General features: G+C 41.6%; 1 protein-coding gene across 1 annotated transcript; it reads right to left on the bottom strand.

Moving 5' to 3' along the window:
- Positions 1-1,475: 1,475 nt before the first annotated feature.
- LOC104365777 (b(0,+)-type amino acid transporter 1) lies at positions 1,476-12,401 on the bottom strand. Its single transcript, XM_033004561.2, has 7 exons — positions 12,284-12,401; positions 10,679-11,439; positions 8,974-9,107; positions 6,213-6,342; positions 4,078-4,202; positions 3,546-3,633; positions 1,476-1,709 (listed from the first exon to the last, which is right to left on the bottom strand). Exons 2-7 carry the CDS (start codon positions 11,420-11,422, stop codon positions 1,476-1,478), a joined length of 1,455 nt encoding a protein of 484 aa, XP_032860452.1. The 5' UTR covers positions 11,423-11,439; positions 12,284-12,401.
- Positions 12,402-17,726: the final 5,325 nt, after the last annotated feature.

The following is a 17,726-nucleotide window of genomic DNA, read 5'->3' as shown; positions in this document are numbered from 1 at the left end:
CTGGGTAACATTCAATACTTTGAGACACAACAAGACATTTTAGGGACTAACACCCAGACCTTTTCAGACTATGACAAGACAGGTCCTATCCAGAAACAATCTGGATAAATAGGAAGAAAACAGCATATATCTCTGCCCTAGAATCAGAGAAAAGGGGCTGAGCCTCAGGGTAATGGGAAACAACAGCGACTGCAGTGTGTTAGGCATGGGTGAGAGTACAGCCCATGACTTTCTTGTGCTGTGCCTTTAGAATCATGGAAATTGGTGGAAACGGCTGTGGTGGAAAATGTACAAGAACTGAGATCTCAGCACTGTCCTGCACACTACTCCACGGTTGTACTGCCCTGATGGTGAGAAAATGTTCCTGAAGTCCAGCTGGAACATCTCAAGCCACAATTTGTGGCTGCTGCCCCTAGTTGCCATGACCAAGAAGAACCTGGCTCTGATGGCTTCACAACTCCCTCTTGAACAGCAGGGCCCAATACTGGACACGGTATTTCAGGTGTGTCCTCATCAGTGTTGAGTCCAAAAGGACAGAGTATTTCCTTGGTCTGCTGGCCCACACTTCTCCTAATGTAGCCCAGTATGTGATTTCTTTCATTCAAAATGAGAGTATCTTGTTGGCATATATGCTGTAGATTGGGGGTTTTTTTGCTCACTTCGTCACAAGAAAAATTACTTGTCTTTGGGAGAATTACAGGAAGGGTATTGGGTCACTGTCAATATTTAAGTGATGTTGCCTGTGTCCTCACCACAAATGGATGGATCACAGATAACAAGTGCATTCTCAGCCAGGTAAACTAACAGAGCTTTATAGCACTTGTCTCACTCAGAGTTTTTTTTTTGTGGGAGATGTAGGATGATTTGGGATGAAATGTGGTGGAACCATGTACTGAGACAGAGAGAGGACTGTTGTGACTGTGCACCTGTGACTGGAGGGAACAAGGGAACAAGCACAGAATAAAGGAACGAGCACACTCCCAGAGCGAATACCTGAGTAGAAAATGTTGTTTTATTGTGAACATGGTGTGTCCATGCATTATTTGAGAAGCTCTGTGGTCACAGTAGGCAGAACTAGGTGGAAAAAATTAAAGGCATTGCCAGGAATGGCTTAGGGTCACAGCCTGCTATAGAAGTAATATTTCATTGTCAGTCTTCTGCTGTCTGTTGCCTTGAAATATAAGAGCTAAGATTTTGACAAACAGTTCTTCCTGGGATGGAAAATTCAAAAGCACATATTCCTTTGGAATCTGTATGTAATCTGCCAAGGCAGAGCTGAAAATGAGAAAAGCATGTCCCCAGAATTTTAAGAAAACATGACAAGTAATGGCTGTAGTCTTTCTCAGCTAGATATTTTAGTGACACTTGTATTCTACTCATTCTCCCTTACAGAAAAATATTTTCTGAGCCTTGAAAACCAAGGTGCTAGGATAAACCACGAGGGGCAGGCAGCCATATGCCAGGAGGACATTATCTCAGTCTGCATCCCTGGTGGTCGGAGCAACTTCCAGGAACAACTGGAGATGTAAAGTGACTCTCTGTAAAAAGCAAGGGTGGCACTTGAAGCGAACTAGTGGGAAATAAAGAATGATGCCACTGAAAATGAACAGGACAATGTAGAGGATCTCAATTTGGGGTTGATCAATGATGGGAGCTAACACCAGGTACACAGCTGCCATCAGCACGATTACAGGGATGATAATTGGAACCTGTGAAAGCAAAACACTGGCATAAAGACCACGTAATTCTGGGCCACTGTGGGTCTCAACAACTCTGAAACTTCTGCAGAAGGCTTTTTAGATGAAACTGTGCTGCAACTTGAGGTACTGCCTACAAATCCCAATTAATCCAGACATCGTGTTTCCCAGCCCATCCCCACTCCAACGTTGAATATCCCTTCAAGAGCTACACCACCACCACACCCCCAATCCCTGGTCTTCCCTGCCCTCTTAAACCTGAAGATGCAAACTAATGTTTTTAGTGTCATGTCTGTTCTTGCTCACCCTAGTACCTTGCATCCAAAAGCTGAACTGTAGACAAAACATAGAGCAACATGCACAAATCACATAACCTTAGCACCCTTGGGCAAAAAGGTTTATTTATGTGTTGACCGCTGGACAGGCAGTCTCAGAGGCTATTTCTGCAAGTCTGGTCAGAAAGGATTTAAATTTAAATTTTAAGCCACCCTCCTTAAAAGGCTAGTGACTGCACAAGACAAAACAATTTCACAAGGTGAAAAAGTGTATGTTAAAGCTGGGATTTTTCCATTTTTCACTCTTGTGCCTTTTGTCCAACACAAAGGGCACTGACACAGACCAAAGGAAATGTTGTTCATGGTTACCTGTGAGAGCATGGAGAAGACCTGCTGCTGGGCTTCATCTGCCTTAGTAGGATGCTCTACTCTGATCCCTCCCCACTGTGTTCTAACAATTTTGGCAAAGTGCTAATAAAAATTGTTGTTTTCAAACTAAGGAAAATCTTTTCCCTAAATATAAACCTCCAACACACATACAGATCCTGCAGGACATCAGTTATATATTGACAGTTGACCTGGAATCTGCAGACATGAGCTGCTTCCAGTAAAGGAAAGTTAGGCCATCAAAGCAAAGGCTGCAGCGGGCTGACATCCTCACAGGACTGGCTTGGAGGACCATAGGAGCTTTATACAGTGTATGAAACACTATTTCAGAAACAGAACTTCTTTTCTGTAAATCCCATTCAGCCAACGAGCTGGGTGAGTGTCCTCCTCCCGCATCCGAATTTCAGGACAGAACCACAGAAGCCAGTGACTGGAAGACTTGATAGAGCACTGCTTTTCTCCTTCATGCTAAGCCCCATTGGACACTAATTACTGCTTCACAGAGCCTGGCAGTGTCAGCCTGTCATCTATCTCCTGGAGAAACAGCATGAGAACCAGGATGTTTATTCAGCTTGTCTCAGAGAAAAGTCACTGTCCTGCATTCAGGGTCTCATGGGTCCCCTGTTCCTGGCATCTTTTCTGTAAAAATATTTCCCTCAGTCACTGAGGAAGCACTGCAGCTCATGGCCCAAGGGACAAGAACAGGTAACTCCTGATTGCCTTCTACTTAGATGTTTTGTGGGGAACAAACCTGTGCCCTGGCCATCTTAAATGACTTGGGGCATTCTGGCTGAGTTTTTTGTTCTCTGCAAGGTTCTTACACCCAGGCTACCCTCTGAGGAGTGTGACCAAGATCTGAGAGCATAAACAGGTGACTGCATTGTTGATCTGAATAATCCTTCATTTTCCTCTTAAATCTCTTAGAAAAAAAGAGGATATAGTAGATATATTTTCCACAGTGAGGGGGCAGTGCATTATTAGCTTATCAAGACAGAGAATTCAACCTTGACTTATGCCTGTATATTCACACTATCTTACCCCTCATTGACTTTGCTGAGACAAAACATGAAATTAAAAAAGAAAGGACAACCACACATAATCTGTAAGTAACCAGCCCTCATAATGCCCTCTTAGTCATTTGGGCAATATAGAAAAAGGGTTTGAGGATTTTATATTATTACTTCACCTTGTAAGATCTTGGCAGTTCTGGCTTCTTGATTTTTAAATACAGGAGACCAGAAATAGTCATGCCATAGAAAATCCATGCTATAAAACTGGAAGAAAAAGAAGAAGAAATAAAAAAAGACAGCATTACTTTTGGTGTGAGATCATCCAGGAATGTCAGGCCTGCCTTGCCGATCCCAGATGTTCATATCTCCAATTAAAAATGAGACTAATTATATAAATTTAGTAGTTCTTCCATTCATTTCCTTTTCAGCACAAACAATGAGAATTTTAGAATGATCCGAATCTTACAGATTAATTTCAATATGAGGATGAATCACATCCAGTTAAGCGTATAGTGACAGAAGCATTCGTTTGTTACAAAGATGCTGGTTCCCAAGACTTTTCTTTTCTTTCTTCCCCCCTCCCCTCCACAATACTGGTTAGAAAGCAATAGCCCAGGCTCAAAAAAAAATAATAAAGAAAATACTTGCAAAACAATGTCAAAAACCAGAAGCACAATGGATGCAAACAGAAACGCTACATATACATACCTGAAAAAGTTCACGATACTGGTGAAGCTTCCTGATATTATCATTATTAAAGATACAGTAGATGTAAACAGCAGAGCAGGGGAGGGTGTGAGGCACCGCACATGAGCCATAGACAGAATGTCTGGCTGAAAGCCAAAGCAAAACAATATACATCATATCACAAACGCAGAGATCCTTACTCATCCCCCTCAGCTGCTGGTGGGAGCTCTGCCTGCAGCCAGAGCTAATCTTAATCATCAAATAAGCATAATATAAAAGCAGTTCAAGGAGTGTAAACATGGAAGCCTCCCTCAAGGATATTTTTATTGTGTCTCACTGATTTCATATCAAATATGCTCAGTTTATGCAGGCAAGATGAGGTTTTCAAACTACTAGTGTGAGAAAGGCTGAGTCAAATCAGAGCTTTCCTGATCATCAGAACCTTGTGCATGGTACCACCCTTCTGCCCTCTGTCATGTCTCTCTGGGACTTGACTTCTATTGGGCTGACTGGAAAATGAGACAAGGTCTACTCCTGAAACATTTATGCAGCCACAAAGCACACTAGGATTTGTCCCAGAACACGGAGAGAACTATTACAGTCTTTATTGCTTGGTTCATTGAGAAAGTTTAATGAAAAAGGGGTTTGGTTTTGGATTTACTTTTTTTTTTTTTTTTTTTTTTTTAATTTCCAACCAAAATATCATGCAAAGACTTCTGCTAGAGCTGAGTGTCTGAGAAATGGCATATTGCATTCATCTCTTAGTCTGGTATGGTCAAATTCAGACCAGCTGTGATCTGCTTAGCACGGAGCTTGCCAAGATACAGCAAATACCATCATCAGTAAGGGAAGCTGTGGAACCAGTAACCACCAAAACCAGTAACCACTGAAACCAGTAACTACCAACCCAGTCATCTCCACCAACCTGATCATTCATATACATTACAGATTCCCTCCAACGTACAAGGAGTGGAGCTGGTGTGGGGTGGTACCCTTCACACCTGAGAGCAGAAACACCAGATAGTTTGGGGGAGGGAGCACCAAAGTAGCAGAAAGGTCTGAGAGGAACACAACATGCCCGTTCAGAACAGAGGAGGGCAAATACAGCTCAGCCCAAGCACTGAGAAGGTGAAGAAGTGTGGGTGGGTGTGGGGGGGTGTGCCTGCGAGTGAGGAGTCTGGACCAGCAGCTGAAGTGGGGCAGTGGCCTCGGGGGCTTCTGTGCCCAGGCATCAGCAGCTGAGGAGACTGGGATCCAGAGGCAGCTACTGGGAAGACTGAATGTCTAAGCCCAGCTGGTGGAGGATCCCACATCATGCATATGTTTATATATATATTTCCCACTGACAGACCCTCAATCAGCCGGAGAGGGAACAAGATGAGGTCCTGCAAGCGTTCATGTGAGTGCTGAGTCTGCCTGTATGTATAGATCTGTGTGTCCTGCTGTATGTGTGTATACATATGTTATATACTTGTGTTTGTGTGTGTGTTTGCCCACTGGGAATACATGATGAACAGCGAGCATGGAGCTGCAGCAGCCTGACCTCTGCTGGGATACCAGATTTGGCCTCACCTAACAAAACTAATTAAAAACCCCAGCTAGGGGAGATGTAAGGATCAGTGTCACCCTGTAATTGCTATGAAACTTGAAAAGCAGAGATATCCTATACTGTATCTGAATAGGACTACTTCCTGGGAAGGCTGGAACACCCCTGAGACCAGCTTGTGTAGTCAGTACCTCATCCAAAGGCAGCTTGCCAGTGCTGGGCTACCTTCCTGGCGTGAGCAAGGGTGCCTTACACTACACAAGCATGGCCAGGTTTCCCCTCCCCGGCAGGTATATTGGCTGGGTCACCCCAGAGCCTGTGCCAGCTGCTCCAACACAGCAGTATTTCAGTTGTTCATTTCAAAGCTGCTCTTAAAATTCAGGTTAGATGTAATTATGTATCTTTCTGAAATTAGGTGTCTGAGGAAGAGGAGACAACATACACATTACATGTGAAAAAGATGGGGAAGGAAGTGTTTGAGCAGGAAAGACATAACCAAAGAGCTATCACTCTACCAGTTGAATGTACGCGGTGTTTTCTTCTCTGTTTTAGTGTCACAAGAAGGTAAATTTGCTCAAAGCAAGCCAGACCCTTTTTTTTTCGTCCTTACCATATGGCCTTCCCTTGCAGCAATGTAGCACACACGGCCTCCACTAAAGAACGTGCCGTTCGATGAACCAAACGTAGACAGTGCCACGGACAGGGAGATGAGCCATGCCCAACTGCCCAGGACTTTGTCCCTGAGGTGGGAAAGAGTTCACAGCATAACATCCAGCTCACAGATGTATCGAATACTCATCGTAGAACCAGACAGGTTTCTTCCCTCCATTATTCTCACTGAAACTTTTTCCAAAATGTTTATAATGATTTAAAGCCTTCTTCCAGTTCCCATAATATTTAGTCACTGGTAACTTTATCTTGCCTAGAAAAAGCAGCCTTTCTTCCTGCCTGGTGTATATATATCTACATCCGTCTACACTGTAATTACAAAGCAGTCACAACCCACAAAACCCCCTTTTTGTGTACAGATGCTATGGTGTGAATCCTGGAGATACTGCTATAACAGCCAACAATATTAGCTTAGAAATCACAGAAAAACTGTTCCCACCACAACTGAAGAAATATCCTGCATTATAATCTCCTTCACAATATGCATAAGAATTTAACCCTTTAATCCCATATATGTGTATTTCTCCTACTCTGTGAACCAGGCTTAAGACAAAGCAATTGTTTGAATTCCAGAAGTTCATTAATTCAGCACATTCAGATATTTATGGTTTGTTTTCTCCATAACAGAAGAAGTAGCAGGGTTACAAATAGTGTTCAAGGTAAATATTTGGAAGATATGATAATCTTCTCACCTAAAAGTGAAGCTTGTCTTCCGGAATGAAGCAGCATGAAGAATATTAGTTGAGTAATAAATGCTGGTGTTTGGGGTAATTATCACATACATGTATATACACATACACAAACAAACACATTGTTCATCTAATTGGCAAAAATCCAAAATTCAGAAGTTTTTTAGAACACTTTATACTTCCATATAAATTGTATGTCTTTAAGCCATTTGTACCCTTAGTATCACCTAAATGTTCAAAAATGAAGAGTTGGGCTTTCCAAAATCATGGCAGGAGCTTATCTACCAGAATAATTTCAAAAATGTAGTTTATAAGCTTAATATCTGGGTTATGGTCCTTCAGGCTTCAAGTTATTAAGCTACTTGCAATAACAAGAACTAGAATTTTTCCTTTTTTCAAAATGATGGAATCTGGGCATTTCCTATGATCAAGCAACTCCATAACCACAAGATCTCAAGAGAAAACAACATATATCACAAAATTAATAATAAAATCTTTAGCAATTGTGTATTTCGCATTTATGAGATTGGTGCTTTGCTGTTTGGACCCTGGGGGGTCCAAATGAACTACAATGAACTACAGGGACTACTGCAAGTAACTTCTTAGGAGCAAACTGAGATCTGCAGTTGCTGTTAAATCACTGGCATCAAAGAAATGCTGGGGAGGGTTTCATGAGCTCCTTTTGTCCATGGACTTCTCACCACTGAACAATGTTTCTCTCTGGCAGTTTTCTTCTTATATGGGAGATAAATGTATTTAAATTCGATAAGTCCTCCTCTGGTTTCTTCATACTCCTCCCATCTTTTCTTAATGACCTGAAAAGCTGCATCACTTGCTCATGAACCACAGCCATTACACCCTGCTCAGCCTGTGGCTATCTACCTGTGCTTCAGGCTTTTGAGTGCCCAGCTTTCTGGTTGCTAATTCAATGTTCCTTCCATAATTGCACTCTCGGGGTGAAAAGGTTAATCAGGCAGGAAAAGAAGATGTGTTAAAAACGAGGAAGCTCACAAATAACTTGTTAATCAGGAATGATGGGAAAGGAAGTGCAGAGAAAGTTCATGACACTGCAGCTTAGTGAGGCTTTGTAAGCTGTTCAAACAAAGCACTAGACCTTTAAAAGCTCCTACTTACAATGACATGAAAGGCTATTAGAGAACATACCTAGCAAGAGCTCAGTCAGACCTTCAACTGGAGATCTTGTGAAATGCACAAAGAAGCAAAGCCACTGCTGACTTTTTAGGAAGTGGATGAGCAGCAGCATAATCTCTGGATATACTGTGACATAATTTCTGCCAGCTGAATCATTTAGGGCTATCATGCATTCTGTGTCTTTGGAAATATTTAGACTAGGGCTGAATGTTCTAGTGGAAGATCATCCGGTTAGAAGTCGATGGTGCCTACATCTATCATGATGGTCCCTTCCTTCTCTTCCTAAAATCCTTGTCTTGCACAGAGCCTGTTTAATATCACCAAACACTTCAGGTTGATGGAAGGTACAAATAGTTTCTCTGCAACTCTGGAAAAGCAGAAGCCAACTTAAAGATATAATGACCAAAAGCTACCCAATCTGTGCATAACACTTCTCCTTCTCAAAGGTACTGTAGAGATCAGTGTCATTTTCCATTTCCTCACAGATGGGGAAGCTGAACCAAAAGACTGGTCTGCTCTAATTTCCAGGTGCCAAGTGAACAGGATTCACCCAGTTGTCTCCTGTCTCACTCCCAAACCACTGCCTCCACATTAGTGGGGCAGCACGTTGTCCTCTCCACTTTTCTGGAAATATCTAAAATGTGGGGCATCTCCCAGTCCCCATGTCTGGATATGCACCTTCGCTGTATCCTCACCATCTGTGAGGAGATGCTCCTGGTGTGCACTTCACACCTCTTTTTGGGCACTTTCCATCGGGAAAAACATGAGCTGGAGCAGAATAGCACCTAAATCTCATGAAACCTGGGAGAGAACATGTATTTTGTTGGACTGCATCAGCTGTGTTGCCCGTGCAGAGCTCACCCCCAAGTGACGGCCACAGCTCCTGAAGACAGCAGTTCAGATGGAGTCATGGCTGCTAAGTAGCTCACATTTACCAGCAAATACAGGCATGTAACCAAAGGAATGGCAATCATCAAAGCTCTGGGAAGGGTCACCTGGAAAAGGGATGACAAGAGTGTTAGGTGCAGCACTTTTATGCCTGCACTGGTCTTTTTTTTTTTGTTTATTTTTGTCTTTACCATCACCCGTCTCTCATTCAAACTCCTCCACTCACTAAGCTTTTCCACAGAACAAGACTTAGATCCAGATTCACAAGGCAGTTTTTACACCAGTCTCCCAAAGATGTCAGAAAAACAGTAAAGTGGTACATTTCAAAAGTTAGTCTTTAAAAAAGGCAAAATACCCCCAAATCTTATTAAAAAAGATTTTGGTTTGTAGCTGACCAAGATGTCTGTGGCAGACTTCTTGATTACTTTAACACTGATTTATTTTGACTAGTGTGTTATGTCTCCTGGTGTGCTTCATCTTCACATGAACATCCCACAGACAAGGATGAAGTACCAGCGTGTGTTACATCACATTTAACTCCTCTACAGTCTAAATCAAAGCAGGGCAGCACAAAGGGGATTTGCTTTAGGAAGGAATTATATATATTTTTTTTTTTCCTAGTGACAGGATGCTATCTTGGAACACCACAGATCATTTTAAGGCTCAATAAAATCAACAAACACTACCTTATGCATCTGAAAGCACTGGAAAAAAAAAAACAACTAGTTGGGTGATCTTAAAGCAACTTTCTGCATCTAAAAACCTGAAGTATCAATTTTTGCATTCCCCATTCCCACTGTAGGACAAGATATAGCAATTTCTTATGCTGTTGCCTCCACTCTGCAAGAGTCTGAATATCAGTGCTCATGGCCCTGTGGGAGAGAGTCCCACATGACCCTAGGATCTTTGATGCCATTAAGGTTAATATTTAACTGTGTATTTTCATTTAATCTGTAAAATATTGTGTGCTGCACAGGTAGAAAGCACACTGTATACACTCTGCACTCACATAGCTCCTTCTAAAAAAGGGTTGTTTGCTGTTGTAGTGTCTGATCTGTAAAAAGAGGTAATACAGCACTGAAAGGGCTGATATGAGATGGAGATCAGCTTCCTCCATGCCTATAGCATGGACAGAACAATGCCTTAAAATTAGATGTTTAAAGACATAGGTCATTCAGAGAGTTATATTCCCTCTCCAGTGAAGCTTGGCTTGCCCTGAAGTTCCCCCTTCATGCAATGAGGAGAGATAAGTGCATTTTTGATGCATACATTATCGATCAAGTCTTTTAGGGAATATGTGGTGTTAAGAAACCTTTATGGATTATAGCAGTGAGTGTTTTTCTTCATAAATCTAGGTGTCTACAGTGAAATCCTCTAAACACTGAGACAAAACCTAATCCCCAAAGAATTCAAGTGCTGCCTAATAGCTTTTTTTCCAGTCAATGGGGTTTTTTAGTGCTTTCTTGTAGGTAGGCTGTTATTTTGCTTAGAAACTAATTTTTATCTTTTATGGACACATCCATAGGTGTCTTGCCTCAGAATACAGAACAAATCAGGAGGAAAGCTCAGAAGTCTTTCTTCGATGCTCTAATCCCTTGATTACCTTACCACAATTATAGATAGAATCAAACATATTAGCAGTAGGATTAAATAAGGAAAACCCAGCTCACTCACTCACCTCAGGCTTCTTCAGTTCCTCAGTTACATAGTTCAGGTTGTTCCACCCATCGTAGGACCAGAGTCCCTGGTAAAACGCCACTCCAACTGCCCCAATACCTGCACTTGTGTTTTGAAAAGCATTTTGAAAACTCTGAGTTTGCCCCTTGGCAAGCAGAACCAAACCACCCACCACAATCACCAACAAAGCCAAGAGTTTGGCAGCTGTAAAAATGTTCATAATAGATGTCGCCAGCCTCACGTTGAGACAGTTGATGATAGTTAAAAGCAGGATGCAGGCAGCAGCTGTACATTTGACGACAACCTGTGGAGATGAGCATCCTTGGTAGAAAGGTGCAGTGGCATATTCAGCAAAGCTCAGACAGACAGCTGCCAAACCAGCTGGCCTCACCAGGATAACAGAAGTGTAGGCGAAAAGAAAAGCAGGAAAAGAACCAAAAATCCTCAAGATGTAAATGTATTCTCCTCCAGACTCTTTAATTATGGTTCCAAGCTCAGCATACGACAAGGCTCCAAACATGGCCAGGAGACCACATGCTGCCCAGATAAGCAGGCTGCTGGCAGGGCTCCCCATATGATATAGTACCCATTCAGGGGACATAAAGATCCCCGAGCCTATCATGGTGCCTGCAATTAATGACACTCCACTAATCAGACCGACCTCTTGCTTCAGTCTTAATTTCTCCTTCCCTTTACTTAGATCTGTGGCTGAATGAGGTGAATCTGTTGTCTTCCTTTTTCTCATTGTGGAAATGTTAGGAGCTGTTGTTAGGAGATAATGTGGAATAAGACTGAGGCATTTGAATAAGGACTATCTCAGGCTTTTAAGGTTAAGTTAATAATTACAGAAGTCACACTGAACACTGTCAAACTCACCTTCCACGTTTTGCATGCTTTCATTATCCGTCTTACCTTGATAATTTACCATGGTTCAGATCCTGCCAAGACTAATTATCTTTGAATCTCATGGCAAGCAATGGTACTGGATAGCATCCAGCACCACCTCAGAATCACTCAGCACCTTACTGGACTGTGTCCCTGATAATCTCTCCTTTAAATTATGCTTCAAAGGGCATCTGAAATAAGGATCAGGTAAGCAAAATTGCCATGCAAATCTGTACTTTATTCTCTGATTGGAAGTCAATGCTCAAGCACCTGCATTAGTGCTCAAACATATTTTCATTCCCCACTATAAAGTAATCAGACAAACAAGCCTATCACCCAACATGCTATGGCTTTGCTCAATGAGGAACATTTACAGTGTCTTAATCAAAGACAAATAAATGTTCTGCTAAAAACAGTTCAGAGACTGTTTTTCTGCACAACAGGAGGCAATTCTGGCTTTTTCAAATTTTAGAAAGTGCAGGAGAAGAGTATATTTGGAAATGTCACTGACCCCTACCTAGATATCTAACATGTAAAATTTCAGACTTTGGGGAGGGTTCTGCTATAAATCTGAATATTGTAACAGCATACGAGGGTGTATTTTGTGAACTGTGACATATACAAAGAATTGAGCAGAAGGAAATTTCCATATGGATTCCTTTGAACTTAAACTAAACTTCACTGACTGCAACTGTAAAGAAGGAGAGTTACTGTCCTTGGCAGTCTCTTGCAGATTTCTTTTGTGATGAGTACCAGAAAACAGGACTGAGACCTTCCTCAGCCCTTCATGGAAGCATCAGACCTTGAATCTTTAAAATTATCTGTCCTCCTCAACCATTTGAGCTAAAAAAAGCATGGATATAAACAGAAAAGTATTTTTGTTGTTTGTCTAAAAACTCCTCATCTTCTAAATAATTTAGATTTCTTTTTCCTTGCTTTTTTTTTTTTTTTTTTTTAATCATCCCACTAGCTTTGCAGTTTTCTGCAAGAAAAGTCTAAGATAGCTCTTACCAAAACTCATGGGCCCATAAGAAAAACAACATATACGAGTCACATAATTTCTCATGTTAAAGCAAATAAAGTTGCACAAATTTTAGCATCGGGTTGGAGGCCTTTAATTTCTTCAAAGAAGCGAAAAAAGAACTCAAATTTCATTAAAGAGCACATTTTTTTTACAGTATAAATCTTATTACTAGATGAAGGAAATAGTAAGAAAAGTTTGGAGAGTTTTGTAAGGGGTATTAGAAGCTATTCCTAATACCAACTCACTAGTATTCACTAGGAAATGGATCCCAGCTGGATTTCTCCTGATTTCAAAGTCACTTTCAAAAATTCACAGCTGATCAAGCTGTAGCTTTAACAAAAACAAAAGGTTACTTTATCTGTATGAAGTAGGTTTTTTTAAGTCTTCCTAGCAAAAATGTGAGCTCTCAGAACAAACATATGCACCTTGTACTGCAAAGGTGCAAGCTAACGCATTTCAAGTTAATGGTTTGCAAAGTGCTTGAGAACTTGGAGGGAGGTATCCCACTAATGCAGAGTATTTTGTCTTACTTCTACTAAGTGACAGTGCTCTTGTTAGCTGGTTTAGCTATTGTAGTGTATTCTTTTTAAAAGTGCCAATCACGGTGTTAGGCTGTGGTGGGTTGGCCCTGGCTGGACACCAAATGCCCACCAAAGCCGCCCTGTCACTCCCCTCCTCAGCTGGACAGAGTTCGAGATAAGGACAGGGAAAGAGGCACTCACCAGTTACCATCACGGGCAAAACAGATTCAGCTTGGGGAAAAATCGTTTGATTTATTACCAATTAAATCAAAGTAAGATAAGGAGAAATTAAACCAAATCTTACAACACTTTCCCCCCACCCCTCCCTTCTTCCCAGGCTTAACTTCACTCCTGATTTTCTGTCCCTCCTCCTCTTCAGCAGCGCAGGGGAATGGGGATTGTGGTCAGTCCATCACACGTTGTCTCTGCCACTCCTTCTGCAGGAGGAGGACTCCTTACACTCTTCCCCTGCTCCAGCGTGGGTCCCTCCCACGACCCGCAGTCCTTCAGGAACAGCCTGCTCCAGCGTGGGTCCCCCACGGGGTCACAAGTCCTGCCAGCAAACCCGCTCCAGCACGGGCTGGTCACAGCCTCCTTCAGGCACCCACCTGCTCCTGCGTGGGGTCCTCCACAGGCTGCAGGTGGGGATCTGCTGCCCCGTTAACTTCCGTGGGCTGCAGGACCCAGCCTGCCTCACCGTGGTCTGCACCACGGGCTGCAGGGGAATCTCTGCTCTGGTGCCTGGAGCACCTCCTCCCCTTCCTTCTTCACTGACCTTTTGCCTGCGGAGTTGTTTCTTTCCCATACTCTCGCTCCTCTCTCCAGCTGCTGTTGTGCAGGGTTTTTTCTCCTTTCTTAAATATGTTATCCCAGAGGTGCTACCAGCATCACTGATGGGCTCGGCCTTGGCCAACGGTGGGTCCGTCTTGGCGTTGGCTGCACTGGCTCTGTTGGACATGGGGGAAGCTTCTAGCAGCTTCTCACAAAAGCCACCCCTGTAGATTCTCTGCTACCAAAACCTTACCATGCGAAACCAATATACAGGCAATGCTGGAATCCTTCAGAGGTGTAAAGGTCTGTTTTCTTCTGCACTACATACACGCTACCTCTATGTGTATCCATACATGTATTATGTATACCAATCCTAATTGAAAATATATTCACAAAAAATGGTTAAATCAATGCTAAAGGAAAACTTAATACGACTACAGGTTAAGTATCCTTCCAGTAAGGTTACAGGTATATTTCTACAACTGTTCTCCTCTTTTAATGAAGGAGCTTCTTTTCTAAAGTGTAAATGCAAGGTTCTTGAAGGGCCTGAGAGGATCTTTTGAAACCTTTATAGTTCTTGCTCCTAGAAATGAAGTACTTTTAATCTAATGTTGTTGAAAGAATCAGAATTTCTTCAAACTCGATCATGTCAAAAAAAATTTCTGTAAGACCACTCAGATAACCAGGATTAATTAACTGGTACGTCAATAGCCTCAGTCAGTTCCTAAAGGGAGTTCTATGTCCAATCCCAGGATCATTGTTACTCAGTTCTAAATGTTTCTACCTAAAATAATAATGAATCTAATTAATCATCATGAGAACTTGAGGCTATTCCCGTGGAAGCTAAGACAGACCGATTGCTTTGGATTTTTTTTCCATTGACTTTTTCTTTTTTTGACTGATATTAGCAGTAAGGAGCAGCCATAAGATATTTCAGTCAAATGGATTGTCACAGTTCTAATTTGTCAAAAATGACTATATAAAAGGGCATTGCACTGTTCCCCTTCAAAAGATGTGTATAAGGAGAAGTAAAAAGAAAAGTACTGCTTTCTCCTTATGTGGAGTACCAGAGCTTTGTTGTTCCAGCTGTCACATAATAAATCCACGACCTAAACAACTCTCTTTCCACTTACCTTTGACACTGCAATAGGTGGTTGCCATCTACTGGTCTCTAAACAACAAGGCAGCTTTGTCCAGTGAAACATGGCTCAGTCTACATTTGGTTTTGATATTTTGCACTACTGATTAAAAAGAAACTCTACAAGAAATATTAGGTCTTCGGTATTAAGGTAACACGAATAGGGTATACTCAAGTTGTAAATTAAAATTCCCTTAATGTCCTTAGGGCTATTTTAATCTCAGCAATAGCTACAAGGACTAGAGAAAGCTAATTTAAGGTAAAGGCCAATGACAGTGTTAAGAACTAGACAAAATATGTGGTCAAATATTTTGAAATATTTAATTTTAGGTCCTGGGAGTGGTATTTGGAACACAGTTCTGGGCTTGGCTTCCCTGACCCATGCTTGGGAAAGAGTTACAAATCTCAGAATGGGAATTAAAAATAATACACAATCTGAGGGTGGAGTGGCCAAAGCCATTGCCCGCAAGTTTCTTTAGAGGTAGACACTAATATTATGCTTACAAAATTGTGCAGGAGTTAATATTTTCTTTTTCTAAATAAAAAAAAAACATAACCGCCAAGTTGTTTGAGAGGTACTAAAGGTTAGAGAACTCATCCAGGGCATAAGATGTGGGTTTGATGGCCTTCGCTTGAGAACATGGAAATCCACAAATCCAAGTTGAATACCATCACCTCCAAAATGCAGGCTTTGAACTGCAGTGCCAGGCAGATCTTGGTGCCTGCACTTGCAATGTAAGTAGAGGTGCCTGCTTGAAAAGAGGGAGGAAATAAAGGCTAGGAAAGCGGAGCTCTGAAATAGGTCTTGAGCCCAGAAGAAAAATTGGGGCAGAGAGAAAACACACCCCAGGTGCCCTGTGTGAAAATAGAGGGATGAGGACTTTAAATAAAGGTATCTGCCTGGGGAAGGGGTGCCTATAGTGTTTGACTCTAAGCTTCTATCTCTACAGCACACTCTGTCTCTGCTCGCATCTGAGCCCCGAAACAGTGCAGCTTTAGGCCACCATCCCACTGGAGATGACCTGGACCCATGAGCTCCACTCGTGGTGCTGTCAGCCCATCTGCACCCAGGGACCAGCAGTGCTTGGTTGCCTCCAAAGGACCAGGGCCCCTGGCATGCCTTGAAGCAAAGAAGCTCTGGCTAGGACTGTAAAAAAGCCAGTGTGTAGCTGCAGCTAGAAAAAACCCATCTTGGGCTACTGGGAGTAGGATGGGGCGAAAAAAGGCATTTCTGAGAATGCGTGATGTCCATAGGCTTCACAACAGGAATAATCACTAAACCGGAGCTTGTTTAAGTTTGGACAGTTACTGCCTTTCCCTGTCATGTTACAGTAGCAGATCTGCGCCCAGGGGATTAAGAAGGAATCTAAAAAACAAGAATTTACTGTCAGCTGAGTTAGTGCTTCCTGTCTGGGTCTGCAGACAGCCTGCAGCGGGGCTGCAGAAAGGTGAGCTCCGGGCTCCCTGGCCTTGCTCAGTAAGGGCTCGGCATATTCTGGTTCTGCAACTCTTAAACTTTGAAAGATTTGCTTTTGTTTTACAGATATTCTGCAAGAAAATGTATTTGGTATCTCAGATGTGTTTGGTATCTCAGATGTATTTGGTATCTCAGATGTTTTGGTATCTCAGATGTATTTGGTATATCAGATACTGAATATTTTGTTTAGTTATCTTACTGTATTCAGGAGGAAGCTACTAGTGTCATATTGCATGTCCTCTGGGCTGTTCTACTGAGCTGGGCGTAGGGCAGTAACTGTCCCACTCTTGTATGTTGCATGGGTGTACTCTTAAATAAAAGAACTGTTACAGAAAAGTGATGGAATAACACAAAATAAGAACCACAGCTGAAAAGGAAATAATTACAACTTTCATGAGCACTGATCCCACTGCTGCTTGCAAAGGTCAAGAGTTGTGACTTAAAGTTCAGTTTACAAACATTTTATTTTTATTAGAAATATAAAATAATTATTAGAAAGGTTTATAATAAAATTAGAAAAGATAATGCTGCTTCTGGTATGATTAGAATAGCAATCTGAAGCTAAACAAGAAATTAAGGATTGCATTTTACCACTAGATACTGCAAATGTTAGAAGCCAATACAACCAGAGAAGATCCTAAGTGACCCATTAAGAGCAACAGGAGTATCTGTGTAGGGGTTCATTCCCCAGGCTGTTGCAGCAGTGACTTAATTTAAAAAAAAAAAAAAAAAAAGAAAAAAGAAAAGAAAGAACCTACAAAAAATCAACAGTCTTAAACTGATGCTGGCCCCAGGGCTCCACATTTTGGCACTGCAGGCAGGTACTGTATGAAGTGCCATTGCTACATTTTCTTTCACCCACTAAGGGAATATTATACAAATTTCTTCCTTCATTGCTGTTTACATCCATATTTCCTGATTTTAGAGCTATATATATACACAGTGTATATATATATGTATATGTATACATCGCATTTCAAACCTGTCCTGTTTTCTTTTTCTTTTCCTAGAAGTACTTTAAATTAGCCTCAAGAATTTCTTTGCATTTGTTTGTACTCTTAAGAACTCCTTTTAGATTTTGGAATTATTTTTTCATTTATTTATTAAGTTTAATTCAAGATTATATTATCTTCTCCTATATGAAGTCTGTTTTGCAGAATCATTATCAAATGAATGCTGCAATTTTAAATACCAGAATACAAATAAACATTTTCATTAAAACTTTCTACCAAG

The sequence above is a fragment of the Tyto alba genome, unplaced genomic scaffold (assembly GCF_018691265.1).
Source record: "Tyto alba isolate M040663 unplaced genomic scaffold, T.alba_DEE_v4.0 Super-Scaffold_40, whole genome shotgun sequence".
Classification (NCBI taxonomy): Eukaryota; Metazoa; Chordata; class Aves; order Strigiformes; family Tytonidae; genus Tyto; species Tyto alba.
This window is presented reverse-complemented; position numbering and strand designations above follow the sequence as displayed.